Here is a 23,023-nt window from a genome sequence, read left to right as displayed (position 1 = left end):
ATCCCCTTTGCACTTTGGGTGGCCCAAATGATCCCAAGAGATTTGAAATCTCCCACAAGTACTATCCTGCTATTCTCACAACTACATGCAATATCTCAACATATCTGTTCCTCAAGTATCCACCAACTATAGGCAACTCTATAGTAGAGCCCTGCTAATTGCTTTCTTATTTCTACTGAAAGGGCTCATTAGGTAATGCCTCGAGAATATCATCTGCTGTTATGACCTCCCTAATCGAAAAGGCAACAAGCCCTGTACTGTTACTTGTTCCAATGTCACAACTAAAGCATTGGTATCTTGGAATATTGAGTTGCCTTCTCTCAGCCACGTTTCTGATATAGACTCAGTATTTCATTCAGTAGAAGCTGAGTCCATCCCCTCAGTTCATCCACCTTACCATGAGCAAATAGTATTTGCATATGCTAATTAGCTAGCATTTCTGTGTGATTTTATATCAAAGTAATAAGGGTTTTTATTTTTAACTGACATTATTCATCACAACGACAAATTGAGCAAATTCATGATCACCATTGTGGAGGTTGCAAGTTATATCAATTAATAATAGTTTTGGAGCGGGAAGTTAAGGACCAGTTTGAAGTTTTGAGGAAATTGTGGAATCACTGACTTATGCTATTATGTTTTGCACTTCAAAATGAAACCTACAGTGTGCTCAGGCCATTTTAGTAGCACTTATGCCCAGAACTTCCTAGGAATCTTCCTTGCATTACTGCAGTATACTTAACCATCATGATCGTACAATTTCTTGTCTAATTTGTTTTGTTTTCTGTTTTCAGTTAACAAACATTTTATGTCAGCTGATGATCTGCTACCTGTTTTGCTTTATTTACTGGTTAAAACAGAAATCCCAAACTGGTAAGTGTACGAATATTCAAATTAAATACGATTACTCGAAGTTAACTGCATGTTTCTTGACAGACTGTTTCATTCTTGTACTGTGAATTATCAATATATTGCAAGTAAAATTGTAGTCTTTATCCAGAATGATGTAGCTTTTTCTGTCTCTCCCCTGTGATAACCCTTGTATATTTATTTTGTCGGTGCCACATGCACAATAATCATTAATGCTGATTGACCTGCATCAGCAACTTTTTTTCATTTTGTGTTAAGAACCAAAGGTAGTACTGTTATAGAAAATATTTTTCTTACGCTCTTTAAAAGTCTGGCTGTTTTATTTTGTACTATAAAATAGGCAAGGATTGAATCTTGCTAAATTCGCCCATTGTGTCTCAGGTTTTGAAAATCCCAAAAATAAAACTTACAATAGTGAAAGAATATCCATTGCCGTTCACTGAGTTTTTTAATATAGTTACATATAGTTTTTTTCTGAGGCACCCTATACAGTACCCTATACTATAAAGTTCAAACATTGAAATTTCAGCAGTTCAAAAGTATTCCCCCCCCACACTTTTGCTCAGTACTTAGCTGGACCACCTCTCATAGCTATTGCAGCCAGTAGTCTTTTTGAATAAGACTCTGTTAGCTTTGCACAATGTGATGGAGCAAGATTTGCCTATTCCACCTTGCAAAATTGATCAAGCTGTGCCAGATTAGTTGGGGAGTGACAATGACAGCAATCTTGAGGTCCTACCAGGGATATTCAATTGGATTAAGGTCAGGTCTTTGACTGGGCCACTCAAGAACATCAGTTTTTTTCATTTGAAGCCACCCCATGGTCGCTTTGACAGTGTGCTTTGGATTGTTGTCCTGCTGAAAGACGAACTTCCTCCCAGTTTAAGCTTTCTGGCAGAGGCTTGCAGGTTTTTATCCAGGATCTCTCTGTATTTAGCAGCATTCACTTTCTCATCAATCCTGACCAGATTTCCAGTCCCTGCTGCTGGAAACAATCCCCACAGCATGGTGTTAACTCCACCATATTTTACAGTAAGGATGGTGTTACCTGGCTGATGCACAGTATTAGATTTGCACTACACATATTGCTTAGTGTTGAAGCCAAAAAGTTCCATTTTAGTCTCATCCAACCACAAGACTTCTTTCCACATCTTTAGCGTGTCTTCTAAGTGAGGCTTTACTAAGTCATTACAGACAAGGATATGCTTTTTTTTAAGCCAAGGCGTTTCTTCCTTGTCACTCTTTCTTAAATACCCTTTTTGCGCAAGGCCTTAGAGATTGTCAAGCCATGAACTTCATTTGCAGCCACTGACTTCTGACTATTGGTGTTAAAGTAGTCTTTTACAAGTGCCATTCTTTGGAGAGTAATTTTAGAGGGGTGTCCTGACCTAGGCAATGTGGCGGTGGTTTCATATTTTTTCCATGTTTTCACAATGCACTGCACTGAGCTCCGAGGTATGTTCAGTGCCTTAGAGATGGTCTTGTACTCTTCCTGAAATCTCTGATTTGATTTGAATGCTCTTTTACCTCATTTTGGTTTGATCATAATAAAACCATAAGACATAGGAGCAGAATTAGGTCATTTGGCCCATCGAGTTTACTCCGTCATTCAGGCATGATTGGTCTTTTTTCCCTCTCCTCAGCCCCACTCCCCAGCCATGTCCAATCAAGAACCCATCAAGCCCTGCCCTAAATACACCTAATGACTTGGCCTTCACAGCTGTGTGTGGTAACAAATTCAAAGTTACCAACCTCTGGCTAAAGAAACTTCTCCATATCTCTGTTTTAAATGGACTCCCTGTAACCTGAGGCTGTGCACTGTTGTCCAAGACTCCCCACCATGGGAAACACCCTTTCCACATCTACTCTATCTAGGCCTTAAAGCATTTGAAAGGTTTTAATGAGATTACCCTTTCCCACCCCATCCTTCTATATTCCAGCGAGTATAGACCCAGAGCTACTAAATGTTCCTTGTACGATAACCCTTTCATTCTCAGAATTATCCTTGTGAACCTCCTCTGAACCCTCTCCAATGCCAGCACATCTTTTCTGATGAGGAGCCCAAAACTGTTCACAATACTCAAGGTGAGGCCTCACCAGTGCCTTATAAAGCCTCAGCATCACATCCCTGTTCTTGTATTCTAGACCTCTTGAAATGAATGCTAACATTGCATTTGCCATCCTCACCACTGACTTGACCTGCAAGTTAACATTTAGGGAGTTCTGCACAAGGACCCACAAGTCCCTTTGCATCTCAGATTTTTGGATTTTCTCCCCATTCAGAAAATAGTCTGCACATTTAATTCTACCACCAAAGTGAGAGAGGGCTTCAGGTTTTTAGATAATTGGGCTTTGTTCCAGGGAAGGTGGGATCTGTTCCGAAGGGACGGATTACACCTGAACTGGAGCGGTACTAACATTCTTGCAGGGAAGTTTGCTAGTGCTTCTTGGGGCGGGGGTGGGGGGGGGTTTAAACTAAATTTGCAGGGGTCAGGGATCCAGAATGTGAGAGAGGATAGCGAGATGAAGAATAAAGGACAGGTGGGGACGACACGGTTCCAGAATATTAAGTGTGTAATAGAGAAAGGTGAGGTGGAACAAGTCATAAGGAGGACACATGTACAGAGGGATTGTCTGATGGAACATGGAGTTAAATGTGCAGAAAGAATAAGTAAATTTAGGAAGGACAACAAAATTCTAGGGGCGTATAGCCCGATGGGAGTTTGGGGAGCTAGGCAGCGATTCAAACAGAGAGAGGAGAAATGGGCTAAAAATTCTATATCTAAATGCACAAAGTGTCAGAAATAAGGTGGATGAGCTTGAAGCTCAGGTGCGAATGGGTAACTATGATGTTGTTGGGATATCCGAGACATGGCTGCAGGGAGATTAGACCTGGGAAATGAATGTACAAGGGTATACGTGCTATCGTAGGGACAGAAATGTTGGCAGAGGGGGTGGGGTGGCCCTGTTGGTGAGGAATGAGATTCAGTCCTTTGCAAGAGGGGACACAGGGTCAGGAGAAGTGGAATCTGTGTGGATAGAATTGAGGAACAGTAAGGGCAAAAGGACCCTAATGGGTGTTGTCTACAGGCCAGCAAACAGTAGCATGGCTATTGGGTGCAAGTTGAATAGGGAGTTAACATTGGCATGTGGCAAAGGTAATGTCACAGTAGGTTTGGGGGATTTCAACATGCAAGTGAATTGGAGAGTCAGGTTGGTGCTGGACCACAGGATAGGGAGTTTGTAGGGTGCCTACGGGATGCATTCTTGGAACAGCTTGTACGAGAGCCGACCAGGGACAAGGCTATTCTGGATTTAGTGTTATGTAATGAACAGGATTTGATAAGCAATCTTGAAGTAAAGGAGCCATTAAGAGGTAGTGATCGTAATATGATAAGTTTTTATTTGCAATTTGAGAAGGATAAGGGCAGCTCGGAGGTGTCAGTGTTGCAGTTGAACAGGGGAAACTGTGGGGCCATGAGGGAGGAGCTGGCCAAAGTTAACTGGACAGATATCCTAGCAGAAAAGACAGTGGAACAGCAATGGCAGGTATTCTTGGGAATAATGCACAAGGTGCAAAATCAGTTCATCCCCTGGAGAAGGAAGGATTCAAAGGGGGGAAAGGGGCCTCAGTGGTTGACAAAGGAAGTCAGAGATTGCATGCATTAAAAAAAAGGAAGTATGACAAAGCTAAGGTGAGTGGGAGGACAAATGATTGGGAAGTATTTAAGGAACAACAGAACTTAACTAAAAAGGCAATACGGGGAGAAAAAATGAAGTACGGACGCAAGCTAGCCAGGAATATAAAGGAGGATAGCAAAAGCTTTTTTAGGTATGTGAAGAGAAAGAAGATAGTTAAGAACAATGTTGGGCCCTTGAAGAATGAATTGGGTGAAATTGTTATGGGAAACAGAGAAATGGAAGAAGAATTTAATAAGTACTTTAGATCTGTCTTCACTAAGGAAGACACAAGCAATCTCCCAGATGTATGGATGGGCCAAGGACATAGGGTAACAGAGGAAATGAAACAGATTGACATTAGGAAGGAAACGGTGATGAGTAGACTGATGGGACTGAAGGCTGACAAATCCCCAGGTCCAGATGGTCTGCATCCTAGGGTACTAAAGGAGGTGGCCCTGGAAATTGCGGATGCATTGGTAATCATTTTCCAATGTTCCTTAGATTCAGGATCAGTTCCTGAGGATTGGAGAATGGCTAATGTTATCCCACTTTTTAAGAAAGGAGGGAAGGAGAAAATAGAGAACTATCGACCTGTCAGCCTAACATCAGTAGTGGGGAAGATGCTAGAGTCCATTATTAAAGATGAAATAGTGGCATATCTAGATAGCAGTGATAGGATTGGGCCGAGCCAGCATGGATTTACCAAGGGTAAATCATGCTTGACTAATCTATTGGAGTTTTTCGAGGATGTAACCAGGAAGTTAGACAAGGGAGATCCAGTAGATGATGTGTACCTCGATTTTCAGAAGGCATTTGATAAGGTCCCACATAGGAGATTGGTGGGTAAAATCAAAGCTCATGGCATTGGGGGAAAGACATTGACATGGATAGAAAACTGGTTGGCAGGTAGAAAGCAAAGGGTAGCGGTGAATGGTGCAGGTGGTGACTAGTGGGGTGCCACAGGCCTCGGTATTGGGACCACAGCTGTTTATGATTTACGTCAACGATTTAGATTATGGCATTGAGAATAACATCAGCAAGTTTGCTGATGATACTAAGCTGGGAGGCAGTGTGACATGTGATGAGGATGTTAGGAGAATTCAGGGTGACTTGGATAGGCTGGGTGAGTGGGCAGATACTTGGCAGATGACGTTTAATGTGAATAAGTGTGAGGTTCTCCACTTTGGGAGTAAGAACAGGAAGGCAGATTATTATCTGAATGGTGCAAAGTTAGGTAAGGGAGAAATACAAAGTGATTTAGGAGTCCTTGTTCATCAGTCACTGAAGGTGAATGAGCAAGTGCAGCAGGCAGTGAAGAAGGCCAATGGAATGTTGGCCTTTATTACAAAGGGAATTGAGTACAAGAGCAAGGAAATCCAGAGCCCTGGTGAGACCACACCTGGAGTATTGTGTACAGTTTTGGTCTCCAGGGTTAAGGAAGGACATCCTAGCGGTAGAGGAGGTGCAGCGTAGATTCACGAGGTTAATTCCTGGGATGTCCGGACTGTCTTACGCAGAGAGGTTAGAGAGACTGGGCTTGTACACGCTGGAATTAAGGAGATTGAGAGGGGATCTGATTGCAACATACAAGATTATTAAGGGATTGGACAAGATAGAGGCAGGAAATATGTTCCAGATGCTGGGAGAGTCCAATACCAGAGGGCATGGTTTGAGAATAAGGGGTAGATCATTTAGGACAGAGTTAAGGAAAAACTTCTTCTCCCAGAGAGTTGTGGGGATCTGGAATGCACTGCCTCAAAAGGCAGTGGAGGCCAATTCTCTGGATGCTTTTAAGAAGGAGCTAGTTAGGTATCTTATGGACAGGAGAATCAAGGGATATGGGGACAAGGCAGGAACCGGGTATTAATAGTAGATGATCAGCCATGATCTCAAAATGGCGGTGTAGGCTCGAAGGGCCAAATGGTCTACTTCTGCACCTGTTGTCTATTGTCAAAGTGCATGACCATGCATTTTCCAAGATTATATTTCATTTGCCACTTTTTGCCCATTCTCTTAATCTGTCTAAGTCCTTCTGCATCCTGCCTATTTCCTCAACACTATCTGCTCCTCCACAAATCAATGTAAAATCTGCAAATTGGGAACAAAGCCTATTCCACCATCTAAATCATTGATCTACAGCCTAAAAATAGTGGTCCCAACACCAACCCCTGCGGAACACCACTAGTCACTGGTAGCCAATCAGAAGAGGATACTTTTATTCCTACTTGCTGCCTCCTACCAATCAGCTAATGCTCTAACCATGCCAGTAACTTTTCTGTGATACAGTGGGCTCTTGGTAAGCAGTCTCATGTGTGGAGTGTTGTCGAAGACCTTCTGAAAATCAAAATATGTAACATCCCCTTTATCTATCCTATGTGTAATCTCCTCAGAGAGTTCAAACAGGTTCATCAGGCAAGATTTTCCCTTGAAGAAACTATGCTGACTTTGTCCTATCATGTCCTGTGTCACCAAGTACAGGTCCCCCGCTTTACGAATGTTCATTTTACGCCACTTCACTTTTACAAAAGACCTACATTAGTCACCTGTTTTCGCATTGCAAAGAGGATTTTCGCTTTTACGAAAATTTTTCCCATATAAATGAGTGGTTCTTTGCTTTATGACGTTTCAACTTAAGAAAGGTTTCATAGGAACACTCTGCCTTTGTAAAGTGGGGGGGGGACAACTGTACTCAATAAACTTATGCTTAACAATTAACTCTGATGTTTTCCCAACCACTGAGGTCAGGCTAACTGGTCTATAATTTCCATTCTGCTGTCTTCCTTGTTTCTTAAAGAGTGGAGTGACATTTGCAATTTTCCAATTATCTGGCACCATGCCAGAGTCCAATGATTCTTGAAAGATCATTACTAATGCCACTACAATCTCTCGCTACCTCTTTCAATACCCTGGGGTGCAGTTCATCTGGTTCAGGTGACTTGTGTACTGTTGGGTCTTTCAGCTTTTTGAGTATCTTTGCTCTTTAATAGAAATGCACATCCTTCAACATCTGGCACCCTGCTAGTGTGTTCCACAGTGATGTCTGATGCAAGATACTCATTTAGTTCATCAGCCTTCTCCTTGTCCCCCATTATTATTTCTCCAGCCTCTTTTTCTAGTGGTCCTATATCCACTCTTTTATTTTTTTACATATTTGAAAAAGAGGTATCCACTTTGATATTGTTTGCTAGGTTACTTCCATATTTCATCTTTTCCCTCCTCATGATTCTTTTAGTTGCTCTCTGTAGGTTTTTAAAAAGTTTCCCAATCCTCTACATTCTTGTTAATTTTTGCTTTGTTGTATACTGTCTCTTTTGCTTTTACATTAACTTTGACTTCCATTGTCAACCACAGTTGTACTGTTTTGCCATTTGAGTATTTCTTTGTTTTTGGAATACATCTATCCTTCACCTTCCTCATTATTCCCAGAAACTCATGCCATTTCTGTTCTGCTGTCATCCCTGCCACCATCTCCTTCCAATTTACTTTGGCCAACTCCTCTCTCATACTACTATAATTTCCTTTACTCCACGGAAATATTGCTACGTAAGACTATCTCCCTATCAAATTGCAAGTTGAATTCAATCATATTGTGATTACTCTCTCCTAAAGGTTCATTTACCTTAAGCTCCCTCATCACCTTTGGTTCATTACATGGCATCCAATCCAGTATATCTGATCCCCTAGTAGACTCAATGACAAACTGCTCTAAAAAGCCATCTCATAGGCATTCAACAAACTCACTCTCTTGAGATCCATTGCCAGCCTGATTTTCACAATCCATTTGCATTTTGAAAATCCATTATAGAAAGAGGGGTTATTCATTCTTATGAATTCATTGAAAACAGGTGATCCTTCAATTTTCTATATCAACAAATTTGTAAGGTAACATACAGTATTGCACCTGAGGAAAGTTAACATAATTACAATGGGGATGAATACTTTTGCATCCTCACAATTTTAGTTTTTAATTTTTAGTAAATTGTTGACAGGTTTTAGAATTTTTGATTTGACATGATGCACAATGTTTTTGTAGGTTAACTCAAAAAAATCACACTTCAATATATGTTAAATTTTATAAAACGAGGAAGTAAAATAGTAAATTTGACAGTGGTTCTCATGGAGGGTATGATTCATTTGCAAACAGATGGGGGACCTTATAATGGAGATTAAGGAAATTATATAGTAGTTAAACAAATGTTTCCTGTCTGTCTTCACAGAACACAAAAAAACTACCTGAATTATTAATAGAACCAAGTCTAATCAGATTGAGGAACTAAAAGAAACTAATATTAGTGAAAGTAGAGATCTAGGGAAGTTGAGGAGACTGAATATTGGTAAAAATTAGAGACCTCATGATCTACATCCTAGTGTTTTGAAAGAGTTGACAATAGAATTGATTATTTAAAAAATTTATATAAATTTCTAGAATGGTTATGTAATTGGTTCATTATTGTCACGTACTGAAATACAGTGAAAAACATTGTTTTGAATGCCACTTATACAGATAATTTCAAAACATAAGTAGATCAGAGAGCATCTAATCTGACCCCACCGTTTAAGGTGAGTATAAACAGGAACTCTGAAACTATTAGTCTAAAATCAGTAGTAGGAAAAATGATAGAAATGAAATGAAGTACGTAACATCTACTGTGTAAAATAGTTGAACAGAAGCTTATGAAATGGAAATCTATTGGAATTATTTGAAGATGTAATTAGTAGGTGTGGATGTTGTGTATTTAGAACTTCAGAAGGCTGTCTATATGACCCTACACAGATCAAGGTTGGAACACAGGAAATAAAAATAAGAGGATCTTTCTCGAGTTAGCAGGCTGTACCAAGTGGGTTATTACAGAGATTAGTGATTGGCTTCTAGCTATTCACAACCTATATCAATAATTTGCATCTGTTTTGAAAACACAAACTGGAACATGTTCAGGGAGATGGCTACTTACGGCAATCTCATTAACATTGATAAATATGCAAGATCTGTACATTGAGGACGTCACTGTTATTAAACACATCTGTGTGAGGGTAAATCAGAAGCCATGGTTGACAGCCGCAGGTTGTACACAGCTGAGAAATTGGGAGGCTCCCTTCAAATTGGGGGATAAGAACGCACTCAGGTCAACAGGGGTGCACTTTCCTGCACTATCAAGAAAGCAATGCACGATTATTTACAGAGAATATACAACTATTTCTGTGGCACCAGAGGTATGAGGAACACGTGGCAGGGCATTCAGTCCATAATGGACTACGAGTCCAGCCTGGGTGCCAGTGACAGCAATGCTTCTCTTCCTCATAAGCTGAATATATTTTACGCTCAATTTAATGCACAGAATGGTGTGCCAGTGAGGAAACCCTTGCCCCGAGGAGCAGCCACTCTGTCTAGCCGCAGCTGATGTGAGGAAGATCCTAGCCAGGGTTAACCCACGTAAAGCTGTGGGGCCTGATAGTGTACTGGCCAGGTGCCAAGGGACTGTGCAGCTCAGATGACAGAGGTTCTAGTAAACATCTGCAACATCTCTCTGGAGCAATCCATTGGCCCCTTTGACTTCAAAATGGCCACTGTTATCCTGGTGCCCAAGAGGGCGACAGTAACTGGCCTCAATGACTACCATCCAGTGACACTGACCTCCAAAATGTTGAAGTGCTGTGAGAGGCTGGTTAGGTATTGCATTCAATCTCATCTTCCTGTTTCATTGGCCCCTTTCCAGTTTGCTTACTCTGTCCTGTTCCACCTGGAAAATGGTGCCTCATATGCTAGGATGCTGTTTATCGACTTCAACTCTGCGTTTATTGTGATCATCCCTCAGAAGCTGGTGGGTGAACTGTCATCATTGGGTCTCAACATCTGTCTCTGTAACTGGATCCTGGACAACTTGATAGAAAAGCCACAATCAGTCCATTTTGCCAGAAACACCTCTAGCTCCACCATCAACCCCCCCCCCCCCCGCCCCCGCCCCCGCCCCCGCACCCAGGGCTGTGTGCTCAGCTTGCTGCTGTTGACATTGTTGACACATAACTGCACTGTTAAATAGAGTTCAAACCAAATCATCAAGTTCACTGATGACACAGCAGTGGTTGGCCTCATCAGCAACAATGTTGAGAAGGCATAAAAAGAGGAGGTAGAGTGGCTGGTAGTATGGTATGAGCACATCTTGAGTCTCAATGTGAACAAGACCAAAGAGATGATCGTGGACTTGAGAAAGGTCCTGGCTGCACATCGACTGCTCCTCCACGGCGATAGTTAGGAGCAACAAGTTTCTGGGAGTGCACTTAACTGTTCATCTCATCTGGTGCCTCAACACCAACTCTTTGGTTAAGAAAGTAGAGCAGCATCTCCATTTCCTGAAGAGTTCAGGGTGAGTGAGGCTCCAGCCACCCCTTTCCCTCCTATTCTAACAGGAGCATCTTCTTGACCAGCAGTATCATCATAATCTGGTATGGGGATTGTAAGTCTAACAGCAAATCCCTACGAAGGATTGTGAGGACTACTGAGAGGATCAGTGGGGTCTCTTTCCATCCATCAGAGATATTTATCAGGACCGCTGCTTACTCGGGGCCCTTAGCATTGTCGGTGAACCCTCCTGTCCATACAACAATCTCTTTGACCCCCTACCATCAGGCAGGAGGTGCCATAGCACTTGGACAAGAACTGTTAGTGTGGGTAACAGCTTCTTCCCCCAGTGCCCATCTGCCACCCAGGCCCTGTGCATGAAGCTCCATTAGTATTGTTTAATTTTTAACTTGTGCTGCAAATGTACCTTATTATTTGTTAACTAGTGGAACTTGAAGTTACATGAAGGGACAAGATATGCATTTTTAAGTTTTCTGATAATAGAAAGCAAGGCAGGCTTGTGAATAATGAAGAGAATGTAAAGAGGTTTGTTGAGGTTACAAGTAGGTTAATGGAGTGGGCAGCTCATGCATATAGAATGTAATGTAGAAAAATGTGAGGTCATCAACTTCGCAGAAAATAAGGAAACAGTTTTGGTGCCCTTACTTAAAAATTGATGTCCTCCTACAGAGAAAGTGCAACACAGATTCATTAAACTGATTTCCTGCTGCTTCTATTGCTGTATGAGGAGAGATTGAATAGACTAGACCTGTTTTTTCTAGTGTTTAAAAGATTCTGGCAATGTTTGTCAAGATAGATGCAGGGAGGATGTTCTGCATGGCCAAGGAGTCTAGAACTAGGGGTCAGTGTCTCAGAATAAGGGATATTATGATTGAGATGAGGAGAAATTTCTTTATTAAAGTGTAGTGAAACATTTGAATTCTCTACTCCAGAAAACTGTGGAGACTGACTGAATTAATTTAAATAGATAGAAACATTTAAGGGAATTAAGGGATAGGGCAGGCAGATGGCAATGAGCTAGAATATTGGCTGTCATGTTGAACAGCGGAGCTGCTCAAAGTACAATTGACATATTCCTGTTCCTAGTTTGCATACTCTGACAATTGAGAAGCTTGAACAATGTCTGAAAGATGAGAAAGGGTCTTAATTTCTTGCATTCACTAATAATCCAACAATGCTTGCAGACACAAAATGCTGCTGGAACTCAGCAGGCAGGCAGCATTTATGGAAAAAAGGTACAGTTGATGTTTTGGGCCGAAACCCTTCGGCATTTCTGCTTGCAGAGGATTATAAACATTCACCAGGTGGATGACAGATGTATTCCCTGGTTAATTTTGCACGTAGAACTGAACGGGTTGAGCAACAGCATTTGGGGCAAAGTGAAGAGTAGACATTCTCGATGTTTTCAGTCAGAACTCTGCATTAAGACTAAGAATGCAGAGGGGAAATAGTTGCTATAAAGAGGAGAGATAGAATGGTGAGACTGAGGGCAGAGGTGATTGGTAAACTGCCAGGGGACTTGGACCAAGTCCTCTGTCAGTTTACCAATCACCTCTGCCCTCAGTCTCACCATTCTATCTCTCCTCTTTAGAAAAATGGTAAGGGAAGGAAAGAAGTGGAGGTAGAAGACCTGATAGATGAGGCAGACAAAAAATAGATGATGAAGCCAGGAGGATGTGGGGAGGGTGAAGCTGAAGACTGGCTGTAGAGTAGTAAGTGGAAACACAAAAGCTATCGGTGCTGGAATGTGATGAGTAAGGAAGATGCCATCTGAGAACTATTATGGAAGATGTGAGAGACAGAGGAGCCAGAACCAGAAGGGCAGGGGAAAAATACGATGGCTGAAATGTATGGGAGTGGTGGATTGATTCATGACTTGGGTTTGGTGTTTGGTGGTGGAGAATGGCAAAGTGCTCCAGAGAAGGACTGGTGATTGGTGCTGGGAACAGAGGTGAGGGTTACTGTATCTGTGATTGGAAAGTTCAGTGTTGTAGAATATCCAAGTGGAATGTGAAATGTTCCTCTAGTTTACGTTGGGCTTCACCCTGACAGTGGATGAGGCCGTGGATGGCAAGGAAATTGTAGGACCGCGAAGGGGAATTGGAATAGCGTGCAGTTGGGAGCTGAGGATGACCACTGCAGACAGTGCACATGCTCTGTATATGATCCCTAGTTTGCACTTGATCCTGCCAATGTAGAGGAGACCACGTTGGGAAAAGAGGTTGATGGAGGTGCACATGAGTACATGCCTCACCTGAAAAGGGATTTTATGTCCTGGATGGTGGTGAGGAAGACGATGTATAGATAAATGTTGCACATCCTTCAGAGGGGGAAAGTGCTAATGATCTGGGGGCTGGATGGGGAGAGATATTTGGATCAGGGAGTCGTTGGAGGGAGTGATTCCTGTGGAAGACGAGAGGAGTGTGAAGGGGAAGATGTGGCTAGTGGTGGGCTCTTGTTGCAGCTGGTCCCAAAGATGAAGGATGATATGGTAGATTTATTGAACACGGAATTTACCATCAGGAAGTAAACTAACATCATCTGGGATAGAGGGCTGTGGATAACCCTAGGTAATTTCTAAGTTAAGGACGTGTTCGGCACAGCTTTGAAGACTGAAGGGCCTGCATTTGATGTAGATTTTCTATGTTAGACCAAACCAGATTGTAATTTATGCTAGGACAACCAAACAATGTTGAAATATACTTTTTTGCCAGATAACAAAAATTGTGAATTCTGTCACTAATGCTATTTTACTTAGCTACTCTTCTGATGCATGTAGCTAAAGTAAACTATATTGATTCTCAATATTCTCAATATTGAATTGAATTGACTTTATTTTTTACATCCTTCACATACATGAGTAAAAATCTTTACGTTATGTCTCCATCTAAATGTGCAATCATAGTAATTTCTAATAAATAGATCAGTCAGTGTAACCTAGAAATGCACTCAAATCAGCATAAGTTAATCAGGCTGATGGCCTAGTATAAATAAATGGAATACTAATAACAGTTTAGTAAAATGGGAACAATTGTAAGCTGTAGCTCATTAGTTTGTTTTTTGCTAACGATTATAAATAAAATACTAGAACTTTTAGATCAGTTTCGACTTTATTCTTCCTGAAAATAGAATGACGTTAGCCTGTTTCCCATCTATAGCTCTTGTATTTCATGTGCTTTGAAGATCAATTTGTTTTTTCAACTTAAATAACACAATAGATGATTATTTTTTTATTAAAAAAGTGGAGGAATGTTGCTGAGATGCATGAAAAAACTTGTAGACAGGAAATGAGCTGAAATTTTCACCATGGAAAGAAAATAATTCAGGAAGGAATATTAGTTCAGAATCAGAACTAATACTGGTTTGTTTATTGGTTTTGAGTGCGCTGACTTGGAGGACTTGCAGTTGGTTTCTATCTGCTTTTAAATTTGTGGATGTTTTATTATCCGAAAAAAGTAAATTGAATTGTACATATCAGCTTCGCTCACTATTGTGCCTTTGGCTTGTGAAGTGAAGTCACATTGTTGGAAACATTGCAAAATGTAGCTTAAAGATTCAGTCAAAATATTAAAAGAATGCAGTCTCAACCACAAGGTTTACATCAGTACTTTGTACACCCATGATTTCAAGATTTCAGTAGAATATTGAGTAAGTTTGTAACCCAAACAGCTTTGCCTAAAATATGGTCATTCACAACTGTACTAATTGACACTTTAATTTGCAGAATAGCTGTGATAAGGAAGAATTTTGAAATATTAAAGTCTGTACATCAGTCCTGCCCTCTTGCCTGGCGATATTGACTGCAACTGCTCTGAGCTCTGCTTTTATGATGGGGGTATTTTGCAATATCCAATATAGAGCTACAGAGCTACAGTGAAAGTAGTTGCATGAATTGAAGCACATGATTAATGTGTGTGGTTTAAAAACTCTATTCATGAAATGTTTATATAACTTATTTTTCTTATTACAGGATGGCTAATCTCAGTTATATCAAGAACTTTCGATTTTGCAGTCCAGTCAAGGATGAACTCGGATACTGTTTAACTTCCTTTGAGGCCGCAGTAGATTATATTCATCAGGGCAACCTGACTCTTGGTCGGCCTGTAAGAACACTTCTACATTATTGAACAATCTGTTAATTTCAATGGATTTCTTTTTTGTGTGAATGTTAACTCAAAATAGGAGCTGAGTGATTGAGTGGCTCTAATCAATTTCATTAGAATGAGTGATAATCTCAGGTTTAAATCTTGGTTTTCTTGCACTTTGTGAAGAAGCAATGCCTTAAGTAAAAATTAAACAACACCCTGAATACTGAAGAATTAGCTTATAGATAAGGGAAAATAATAGAATGAAGGTAAATTGCAGAGCAAGCTGAGGTGGTAGTATTAGGAAAGCAGTCCTACATTGTAGTGGGGAATACACAGATTGGGAGTGCGTGGAATGGTGTTGGTTTGAATTCTCTGGGAGTTTTGGAAGGTTAGTGGTTCACGGTGCGAAGAGAAGTAGCTCTGCATGTTAGTGTTCATTACCACTGGCCTGCATTAGAGTTTGCTGTGTAATTTGCTGGTATGATTGGATGGTTGTTAGATTTGGTGTGTTGGAGTTTTACAAGGCCTTCCACTAATAATATGAGGGATTGCACATGGAAGAACCAGCAGTGGAGCTGTAGACATTGTAATAAAAATTGTGTGATTGATGATGTGGTGGAGTTGTGGCTGGAGGTGGTAAATCTTTACAGAATGGGACGGGAAGAAGTAGAAGGAACTAGGCTCATCATGGATGCAAGCTGAATTCAGTTGGTAGCAAAAGGGAATGGGGGCAGGCATCTGATGGAATGGGGTGGAAGGAGCAGCAGGAACAGAGCAAATAGAAGTGAACTGAAAGCTTGATTTTTAGTTGCCCATATTGGTTGTTGGAATGAAAAGCAGTTTCTTAAAGTGCACTGAATGGTTTAGTGGGTAAGTAAGAAAACAATGGTACTTCCCACATACAAAACTCAAGAATATTGCACTTGATCAGAAGTAAGTGGATGATTGGTAAGTTTAGTGCCAGGTGTATTGGGAACAGAAATGTTCAGTATTATAGGAGGGAAGTGTTCATATTAACAGAATTTTTAGTTAAAGTCAAAGTAGATTTCATTATCGGAGCACCATGTTGTCACTACATACAACCCTGAGATTCATTTTCCTATGGGTATACTCAGCAAATCTATAGAATAGTAACTATAATTTAAATGTCAGTTTTCTAAATCTTGCCAGAATGTGCTAAGAAGCATAAATTGTACATCTAGTTGATTTTGCAATTAACACCAATGTACAAATAAGGTGGTTGTAGATTTTAATATTCAAAGTTTATGAACTTCAGTGAATATCCAAAGATTAAAGCTTGGGTTATTTCACCTTATAATCCCTTCTCTCTTTCATTGAATGAAATTCAGATTAATATTTTTGCAAGTTATGTAGTGATTATCTGTTAAGAACAGACATTTTTAATTATTTGCTTTGATGAATACTAAAGGTGAATATTTTAGCACTGTTTTCATCTTTTATTTCCTCCCAGGATCCTTGGGGCAACTTAAATTGAGTAAAAGCTGGAGACTCCAAAGGGACTGTTGACTTTTGACGGGGGGGTTCAGCAAATCTTGGTTTTATGTATTTGAAAGTGGAAATTCAAAATAAGCTGGAGGTCAAAGGCCAATACCTCTGACCGTCTGCTTTGTTCTCGAACTGCCCATTGAGTCTAGTGATACAGCAGTAACTTGCTGAAGACTGGGTTAGGATACACCTTGTATCTGGCCCTCAGTTCTACCCCAAGGAGGGCTAGCATGTGAATGATGGGCCCTTTTCATTTTAATAGGTTTGCCATCTTAAAGAAAAGTACTTACAAGTTATCACTTGAAATTTTCTCTGAAAGCTTTAATGCATTTTAACTAAATTTTAGTTTTATTGTTTAACTCTTTTTAAAAATACCTTCTTGAATAGTTTTTAAAATGTCCTTGCTTATCAGTTACATTCTAAGAGTTTATAAATAATCCATTTATAGCTAGTTGAAGAATGTCTTAGATTTTTAATAATAAGTTGCTAATTGAAGATTATTTAGTCTTGCATGGGCCCCGTTGGTGCAGAGGGTCTGCTTGGTTATGTGAATCTGGCAAATAAAAATGAATGAGTGGAGACCATGCTATCGAGTCTGGGTGGTGGGCTGCTCAAGGATGATCCAGTCCATTTGTTTCGAAGCTTCCTGGAATTTTGTGTCACATTTAAATGAGGATCAAGTTTAATATCATTGGCATATGTAGTGAAATCTGTTGTTTTGTGGCAGCAGTACATTGCAATACAAAATAATAAAAAAATCTTGATCAGAATTAGGTTTATTATCACCGGCATGTGTCATGAAATTTCTTAACTTAGCAGCAGTAGTTTAATGCAATACATGATATTAATAATAATAACAATAAGTAAATCAATTACAGTATATGTATACTGAATAGATTAAAAATTATGCAGAAGCAGAAATAATATATATTTAAAAGTGAGGTGGTGTTCATGAGTTCAATGTCCATTTAGGAATCGGATGGTAGAGGGGAAGAAGCTGTTCCTGAATGGCTGAGTGTGTGCCTTCAGACTTCTGTACCTCATACCTGATGGTAACAGTGAGAAAAGGTCATGCCCTGGGTGCTGGAGGTCCTTAGTAATGGACGCTGCCTTTCTGAGACACCACTCCTTGAAGATGCCCTGGGTACTTTGTAGGCAAGTACCCAAGATGGAGCCGACTAAATTTACAACCTTCTGTAGCTTCTTTCGGTCCTGTGCTGTAGAAATGAATGAATTACAGTGTTTTTAAAAATAAATAAATAAATAAATTTGTGCAAAAAAAAAGTGGGAGAAAAGCTAAGGTTGTGTTCATATTCAGAAAACTGATGGTGGAGGGGAAGAAGCTGTTCCTGAAACTTTGAGTGTATGCCTTCAGCCTCCTGTACCACCTCCTTGATAGTAGCAATGAGAAGAGGGCACATGATGGGGAGTCCCTGATGATGGGTGCCACCTTTTTGAGACATTGCCTTTTGAAGATGTCATCCTGAATGCTGGGGAGGCTAGTGCCCATGATGGAGTTGGCTGAGTTTACAATTTACTGCTGCTTTTTCCAATCCTGTGCAGTGGCCCCTCCAGATCTGACTGCAATGCAGCCAGTTAAAATGCTCTCCACAGTACATCTGTAGAAATTGAGTGCTTTTGGTGACAAACCAATTCGCCTCAAACTCCTCATGAAATATAGCTACTGCCATGTCTTCTTTGTAATCTTTTTTTGCGATACAGCGCGGAATAGGCCTTCCAGCCCTTCAAGCCATGCCATTTAGCAATTTCATCTGAGCCTAATTATGGGACAGTTTACAATAATCAATTAATTTTTGGACTGTGGGAGGAAACTGGAGTACCTGGAGGAAGCCCAGGAGGTCATGGGGAGAATGTACAAACCCCTTACAGACAGCGGCAGGAATTGAACCCAGGTCGCCTGTATTGTAAAGTGTTGTGCCTAACCACTATGCTACCATGCCATTGGGCTCAGGGTAGAACCTCAAAGATGTTGACACCTAGGAACTTGAATCTGCTCACCCTTTCCATTTCTTATCCCTCAGTGAGGACTGGTGTATGTTCCCTGGATTTCCCCTTCCTGAAGTCCACAATCAATTCCTTGGTCTTACTGACATTTGTGCAAGGCTGTTGCTGTGACACCACTGAAGCAACTGATCTATCTCACGCAACACACACAAAATGCTGGTGGAACGCAGCCTGACGAAGGGTCTCGGCCTGAATCGTCGACTGTACTTCTTCCTATAGATGCTGCCTGGCCAGCTGTGTTCCACTAGCATTTTGTGTGTGTTGCTTGAATTTCCAGCATCTGCAGATTTCCTCGTGTTTACGTGATCTATCTCACTCCTGTTTTCCTCCTCGTTACCATCTGAAATTCTTCTCCATTGTTGTGTTATTGTCAAATTTGTAGATGATGTTTCAGCTGTGCCTACCCACACAATTGAGACTGTGGAGAGAGTAGAGCAATGGGCTCGGCACACATTCTTGAAATGTGCCAGTGCTGATTGTGAGGAGGAAGTGTTATTTCTGATCTACACAGACTGTGGTCTCTTGGTGAGGAAGTCAAAGATCCATTTGCAGAGGAAGGAACAGAGGCCCAAGTTTTGGCACTTGTTGATTAGAACTGAGGGTATGATTGTGTTGAAAGCTGAATGTAATCAATGCACAGCAGCCTGACATGGGTATTACTATAGTTCAGGTGAGCCAAGGCCGAAGGGAGAACAAGTGAGATTGTATCTACTGTAGACCTATTGTGGTGACAGGCAAATTATAGTAGGTTCAGGTCCTTCCTTAAGTAGAAGTTGATGCTGGCAATGACCAACTTCTCAAAGCTCTTCATCACAGTAGAAGTGAGTGCCACTGGGCCATAGTTGTTGAAGCATCTCACTGGCTCTTTTTGCACACTGATATGACTGTTGAAGCAGGTGGGAACCTCCAACTTTATAGGCAGCAGTGAGAGATTGAAGATGTCCTTGAACATTCCTGCCAGTTGGTTGGTACCGATTTTTAGAGTCTGACCAGGGCCTGACGCCTTGCAAGGATTCACCCTCTTGTACGATGTTCTGATGTCAGCCTCCAAGACAGAGATCACAGGGTGATCATCCTCAGATGCTACAGGGATTAGCACAGATGTAGTTTTATTCTCCCTTTTGAAGTGTGCATATAAAGTGTTGAGCTCATCTGGGAGTGAAGCATCACATTTATTCATGATGTGAGGTTTCGCTTTGTAGAAAGTAATGGCCTGCAAACCCTGTCAGAGCTGACGTGCACCCAATTCTGTCTCTAACCTCAATCAGATTTATTTTCTCAGCCTTAAAATAGCCTTCGGTAGGTCATCCTTGGACTAGACTATTTGTATAGTTCTGAATCACAGATCTAACCCTCAGCATGAACCTCCTTCTTCATCCACGGCTTTTGGTTTGGGTATGATCGGTATATTCTCAAAGGCACGCATTATCCAGACACGTCTTGATGAAGTCAGCGACAACTGTGGCACGTTCATTCAGACTTGAAGATGAATTCCTGAATATGGACCAGTCCATTGACTCAAGGCAGTCCTATAAGCACTCCTCTGCCTCCCTTAACCATCTCTTCTTGGTCCTTACCACTGATGCTGTGGTCTTTTGTTTCTGTCTTTACACTTGGATTAGAAGTACAGCCAGGTGATTGAACTTCCCAAAGTGAGGAAGTGGGATGGCATGGTAAGTGTTCTTGGTGGTATAACAAGTCCAGTGTGTTGGCTGCTCTGGTTCTACAGGTGATATGTTGGTGGTAGTTGTTCAGGGACCTCTTCGTGCTGGTCTGATTGAAATCTACTGCAATGATAGGGAAGTCTTCAAGTTGTGCAGTTTCATGCTTGCTGATTATGTTGCTTAGCTCTTTTAGTGCCTGCCTGACATTTGCATGAGGTGGAATGTACACTGCTACCAGGATGATGGTGGAAACTCCCTCAGCAGATTAAAAATAAGCAGGACTGAGACAGAACCACTATGTGCACCATGCTAAGTTAATCATAAAGCATAGTCCAGTCTCTCTGCCTTTAGAAGACTGAGCTATCCTGTTTTTGCAGAGAATGGTGAAGCCATTGAGCTGCAGTACTATGGCCAAAAGTGCTGTGGAATAGCCATGTTTCCATGATGCAAAGTACACACTAGTTCCTGATGTCCCTCTGGTACAGCAATTAAGCTCCGAAGTCTTCAATTTTACTTTCCAGAGACAGTACTTTCACTAGCAGGATAGTCAGGAGTGGAATTCTAAAGCCTTTGTGTTTTAATCATACCTATAGCTTTTATATACTTAAGAAATCACCACCTGTTCTTGGTTGCTGTTGCGGGGGTGGAGGGGGACATCTGCCTTCAAAGAAGTCTGGAAAGTAACCTTTTGTGGTTAACCATTTGTCTCAATTTAGCAATCTTATCAACAAAATTGTTTTAAATAATAGGATTAGTAGTGTCAAAAGCAAAGTATACAAAACAGCTTTGCTTAATGTCTATTTAGGTGTCTTCAACCAGAGTAGATCACATCTATTGTCTCTCTAAATGGGTGAGAATTACAATATGATTCAGTGCCAATCAGAGGATTTGGTTGAGGAGGACCTTTGTGATAAGTTCCCCTGTGTTAAACAACAAGGAGATTCTTTTTGTTGTTACCACTGTTGCATTTATCTCCTTTCTTTAAGGTAGTCACAATTACAGCCTCTTGGAAGAAACAAAGTTTTCTGTGAGCTAAGTATCCTAACTGGTTGCATCACAGCCTGGTATGGAAACATCAATACCCAGGAAGGAAAAAGGCTGCTTAGAGATGTGAATATAGTCCAGTCCATCAGAGTCAAAGCCCTCCTCAGCACTGAGTACATTTACAAAGAACACAACCATAAAAAAGCAGCAACCATCATCAAAGACCCCAACCTGTCCTTTTTTTTTTGCAACTACCATGGGGCATGATGTTGAGAAGCCTTAGGTCCCATGTCACCACATTCAGGTACAGTTAATATACTCCAACCACTAGACTCCTGAACCAGCATGAATAACTTCATTCATCACTACTCTAAACTACAGACTCCTTTTCAAGGACTCTTTACAACTCATGTTCTTGTTATCATTTTTACTTGTAGAGGTTTTTTTCTTCTGCACTTTGGTGTTTGTCAATCTTTGTTTATGTATAGTTTTTCATAAGTTCTATTGTATTTCCTTTTTCCCTGAAAATGCCCGCAGGAAAATCAGTCTCAAGTTAGTATATGGTAATATATACATAATTCGATAATAAATTTACTTTGAGCTTTGAAGGTTGTTAAGTAGTGACAGAAGTTCCTCTCTGCCAATTATTTTCAGTTGATTTGTGGGCTTTTTGAGTTGTCATTCTGGGGTGACGATGACTTAGATGGCATTATTTCATGTGTTCTGGAGTTGAGGATACTCACATCGAGGATTGTTTCAGTTGAGGAATTTTTCAAAGTGCATCTTCCAGTGGGTGTTCAACCTGTTTTTCCCCTTCTGGGTCAATAAACTGTCATGAGACTGGAAAACATGACCACTTTCTGTCATCTTTGAAGCACATGTCAGTGATGACATTCAGCATTGCCTCAGAGAACGTCAGCCTTTGGCAACATAAAAGATCATTACTTCAGATACAAAACTCATGGGTAGCAATGGCATGCTTCAGAGATTTATTTGGTGATCCACATGCACTGGAGAGGTACTACTAATGATACCTCTGAAATTTTTTTAATGGCCTGGCTGCGTAAGTGAATTTAAATCTGTATCTTCTATGATGCCAACATAAACTGCATTCAAGCCTTCAACTACAGCTAGCTTGATCATCTGTGTGCTGAACACCAGATTCCAGAAACATGCATGCTACTCAGAGCACCATTATGGCAAGATGTTATCATGAAATTACTCAGTCTTGTTGGGGGAAAAAAATCTTAATATCCCCCTGTTCCTTTTTGTTGCTATTCAATCCACAGTTTTTTTTCAGTGATGATAGCAGAAAAAAAGCATTTATTTTTGTGAATGTTGATGTACTTCCCCATATCATTTGGAAAATGTATTGTTTATTTTTACTTAGTAATTTTTGCAATATTGGATTATGATTTGATGCTGCATATGAGATGGCCTGTGATTTGTATTTAAGGGTTGAGTATACCTAATAATTCACATGTATTACACCAAAAATCAGATTGTGTAGATAATAAGGTTGCATTGTTATGAACTAAACTTTTTAAAAGCTCTTTTTCATTTACAGGGATCGGGAGAACTAAATGATAAAACATTTTTTAGAGAAAGAATGAACTTGCTGTATCAGCCGTCATCAACCCCAATTGATATTTTGTTTGAGGTGAGTGTGAATTATTTATGATACAAATCAATTCTGGTATTTGCTTAAAATGTTTGATATGTACTTTCATTGTGCTCTGCCTTGTTCTTCAACTGATCAATATTTGGCATGGCAGTTAATCATCTTTATTACATGTGATTAAAATGAGTGAACTTAATGGAATTATAAATTAATATAGTAATTTTCT

At 40.5% G+C, this 23,023-nt stretch overlaps 1 protein-coding gene across 6 annotated transcripts in view; it reads left to right on the top strand.

Annotated features, from left to right (window-relative positions):
• The window catches only part of ankrd27 (ankyrin repeat domain 27 (VPS9 domain)), a 105,634-nt gene that overhangs the window by 20,975 nt on the left and 61,636 nt on the right, over positions 1–23,023 (top strand). For all 6 annotated transcript variants that reach the window (XM_059992990.1, XM_059992988.1, XM_059992989.1 and 3 more), the window contains exons 11-13: positions 795–873; positions 14,880–15,012; positions 22,744–22,836. In XM_059992990.1, coding sequence (XP_059848973.1) covers positions 795–873; positions 14,880–15,012; positions 22,744–22,836 — 305 coding nt within the window. The remainder of the gene's footprint in view (positions 1–794; positions 874–14,879; positions 15,013–22,743; positions 22,837–23,023) is intronic.

The sequence above is a fragment of the Hypanus sabinus genome, chromosome 17 (genome assembly GCF_030144855.1).
Source record: "Hypanus sabinus isolate sHypSab1 chromosome 17, sHypSab1.hap1, whole genome shotgun sequence".
Classification (NCBI taxonomy): domain Eukaryota; kingdom Metazoa; phylum Chordata; class Chondrichthyes; order Myliobatiformes; family Dasyatidae; genus Hypanus; species Hypanus sabinus.
Note: the sequence above shows the minus strand (reverse complement) of the source record. Positions and strands in the feature narration are given on the sequence as shown.